Genomic DNA, 3,432 nt, shown 5'->3' with positions numbered 1-3,432 from the left:
TCTCTTTCTGCTGCCTGGAAGCTCAGAGCCAAATTCGAAGCCCTGTGTGACAACCCTGTAGGCCTGTCATTGCTTCAAACTGCAGGCACCTCTCCGCTCCCCACTTCTCTGCCAGGCCTGCTTCCATCCCTCGTTTCCATGTTTCCTGGTCTATGGTTTATTCTTCCTCTTCCACGTTCGTTATTGGGTCTGCTCCTGCTGGGAGCTGAGCCAGTGTAGATAGATCTTTCCAGGGCAGCTCTGGCGGGCCCAGCCATGGCGGAAGGTCCTGTTCGCCCCCAGTGGATCCCAGTTAACCCGCAGCCTGTGGCCGCCGCAGCCCACCGTGCCAGGACCCTCACCTCCTCTCCATCGCCGCGATGGTCTCCACCAGGGGTGCATTGCGGGTCTCGGCCAGGAAGCAGACGGCCAGCCCGGCCAGGATGGAGGTGGCCCCGAAGCCCACAGATGGCAGGACGGCGCTGAACTCCCCGAGTGTGGTGACCAGGGGCGCCGCCAGGCCCCCGAGGCGGGCGCTGACCGAGGCGAAGCCCATCCCCATCTGCCTGTGGGAGGCGTGTGGACGGGTCCGCGAGGTGGCCTGGACCCCCCAGGGGTCGGGAGTGCGGGGCCCCAGGTGTCAGTGGGAGCAGAAAGGATGGAAGGGGGAGCCCAGCTGGTCTCCACCTGGAGTGCCCCCCACCCCCTGGTGCCCACCTGATCTCCGTGGGGTACAGCTCCCCCGTGAACAGGTACACGCAGATGAAGGAGCTGGCCAGGCAGCCCTTGCCCAACGCCGCCTGGGCCGTGCGCAGGGTCTGCATGTCTAGACAGGGCGAGGGGAGGCAGCACTGTGGGGGGCTGGGGGCGCGGAACCCGAAGAAGAGAACCGGGATTTCCACCACCTCATGTTCCTGCTGGGATCCAAGAGTCCCCAAACTGCCCTTCTCTGACTTCCGCCTTCTTCCTCCCTCATCTGCATCTGTCACCAAGTCCTGCTGGGGAGGCCCGTTCAAGCTCCGGAGTCAGGCATGGTTCAGATCTCAGCTCTGACCCAGCTGGGGGACCTTGGCCACTGTTACTTACCTTCTCTGAGCCTCCCTGTCCTCATCTGTCAAATGAGGAAAATTCCAGCACCTGCTTCACGGGATTGTCATAAGCTGGACACGATGTCCTGAGTGCACAGTGCTTAGTGCTCGTGAAGTGCATGCTGTTACCATCATTAACATATGCTTGTCCTGCTGTTGTTGATAAACAGCAGAACCACAATGCAAATGTCCCTCTGGAGGTGGTGGTCAAGGAAATTATGGCACCTCCTCAGATTGGTGGCCCTGGCTGCACACCGCAATCAGGTGGGGAGATTTTATAAAACACCCATACCTGTGCCCTACTCCATATGGGGATGGGCTCAAGTTTGGGTATTTTTTTAAAGGTCCCCAGGAGATTCTAATGTGCAGCCAGAGTTGAGAAACACCAATCTAGATGAAATATTATATAGTAATAAAAAATCAGGCCCATGAAACATTTGTACTACCGCAGAAAAGCATGTTCATGTTACAATGTATAAAGAGAAAAGGATAGGGGTGGCCGGCTTGCTCAGTTTGTTAGAGTGTGGTGTTATAACACCAAGGTCAAGGGTTCGGATCCCCATACCAGCCAGCCACCAAAAAAAAAAAAAGAATATAAATTAGATATATGTGCACATGCACATATATACGTAGGTGTATATAATACTATTTACATTATTGTATATGCAAACATATAAAATATGATCTTGATTATGTCAAACTCAAAATCTATTAACAGGAAAAAGGTTGGAAGAAAATACGTCAAAATACCGGTAATAGCATCTATCCATTTTACTGGGAGGAACTGAAGCACAGAGAAGTTAGACAACCTGCCCAGCCGTGGTGGCAAAGCCGGAGTCATGCCTGGGCACATGGTTTAGCACATGCTCTAGATCACTGATATCGAACCCTGGCTTCTTGTTAGAATCACTGGGCAGTTTTTAAAATCCTGAAGGTTTGCAAACCATTGTTCCAGGGCCAGCCCGGCTGAAGTTCGAATCCTAACTGTGGACTTTCTGCCTGCCCAACTCCATGTGGCCCAACTCCATGTGGCCCCACACCAGCCAGCACTTCGGCTGTCCAGCTGTTCTGTGTACATTTGTCTAATCTCCCTGATAGGACTGCAAATGTTCTGAGGACAAAGACTCATGTCCTGTGTAGATCTTCCACCCCACACTGACACTAGGCCCTAAATGCTTAATAAAAACTCTGACAACTGAGAGTCACTTTCTTTCCAGATCCAGAAAAAGACCCCTCTCCTTGTTCCATTGTGGAATGTTGCCCAGCAGACCCCAGAGGCTCCCACTTCTCCTGGGAACCCTGCATCTGTGCGTCTTGGTGGGCGGTAAGGGCAGAAGCAGATGACTCACCTTCAGGGACAAACATGTTGGCAATCACCATGAGCCCGGCCAGGATGAGGAAGGAGGCCACGGTGGCCCGGCGGCCCACATAAATCATGGTAGTAGTGGCCACCAGCATGGCCGGGATGTCAATGATACCAAACAGAGCCTGCACCAGGTATATGCTGAGCCCAAACTTCTGCAGGTCCATGGCCAGGCCGTAGTAAGCCAGGGAGTTGGAGAACCTTGGAGAGGCAGCAGAATGGTCCATTTCACCCCATGGTTCACTGTTCTGGATGACACAGGACTCCTCAGGGAGTTAAAATACCTTGACTTTCCACAACACCCCCTCCTGGCCTCCTAAGTCTCTGACTTTGGCCTTGGAGCTCAGGCCCTTTGTTCCACATCCCTTTCCAACCACCCTCTCCTCTGGGTCCAGTCCTTGGCATGTGTTTGGTTTTCCTTACCGGCACCACTTCGGTGCTGAAATTAAGGCAGTGCTAAAAAATAGAAATAGAAAAAAGGAGGTAAAGGACACAGGAGCTAGTGTAGAAGAGTTTCCAATGGGCAAAGCTGGAACAATTTGGGAAATAAAGTACATAATGTTATTGAATTATAATCAAAGTATAAGCTATATATACACGAGTCTGTACAAGTAAATGACTTAATAAATAAATCTTTCTTACAGAAGAAATTCAAACAATATATATAGATACTCTACTCCCTCAGGAAGTAGAGTTTAATTCCCCTCCCCTTGAGTATAAACTGGACTTACTTTCAAATAATAGAATCTGGACACAGAATATTATTAACTTTATGTATAGTATCCATAAAGCAAACATACTTCACAGGGCCTGGTTTTCCAAAGCCTTGCAGTTTCAAATATTGACCTTACAAAAAACAGAAAAATTTCCCCAGGCTATTTAGTCTCTGTTGTAAGATAAAGAGTTATAACACAGCAAGGTTGGGCCGGCCCGGTGGCGCACTGGATAGTGCGCCGCTTGGGAAGCGCGGCGGCGCTCCCGCCCGAGGGGTCGGGACCCCCA

At 51.4% G+C, this 3,432-nt stretch overlaps 1 protein-coding gene across 1 annotated transcript in view; it reads right to left on the bottom strand.

Moving 5' to 3' along the window:
• Positions 1–341: 341 nt before the first annotated feature.
• Positions 342–3,432, bottom strand: part of SLC22A20 (solute carrier family 22, member 20) — a gene marked incomplete at its 3' end in the record, with an annotated part of 13,901 nt that continues 10,810 nt past the window's right edge. Inside the window, exons 7-9 of the mRNA XM_008594166.1 lie at positions 2,417–2,631; positions 697–805; positions 342–545 (exon numbers count right to left, since the gene is read on the bottom strand). Of these exons, the coding sequence (XP_008592388.1) occupies positions 342–545; positions 697–805; positions 2,417–2,631 (528 nt within the window). The remainder of the gene's footprint in view (positions 546–696; positions 806–2,416; positions 2,632–3,432) is intronic.

This window comes from Galeopterus variegatus, unplaced genomic scaffold (genome assembly GCF_000696425.1).
Source record: "Galeopterus variegatus unplaced genomic scaffold, G_variegatus-3.0.2 Scaffold10274, whole genome shotgun sequence".
Taxonomy (NCBI): Eukaryota; Metazoa; Chordata; class Mammalia; order Dermoptera; family Cynocephalidae; genus Galeopterus; species Galeopterus variegatus.
Note: the sequence above shows the minus strand (reverse complement) of the source record. Positions and strands in the feature narration are given on the sequence as shown.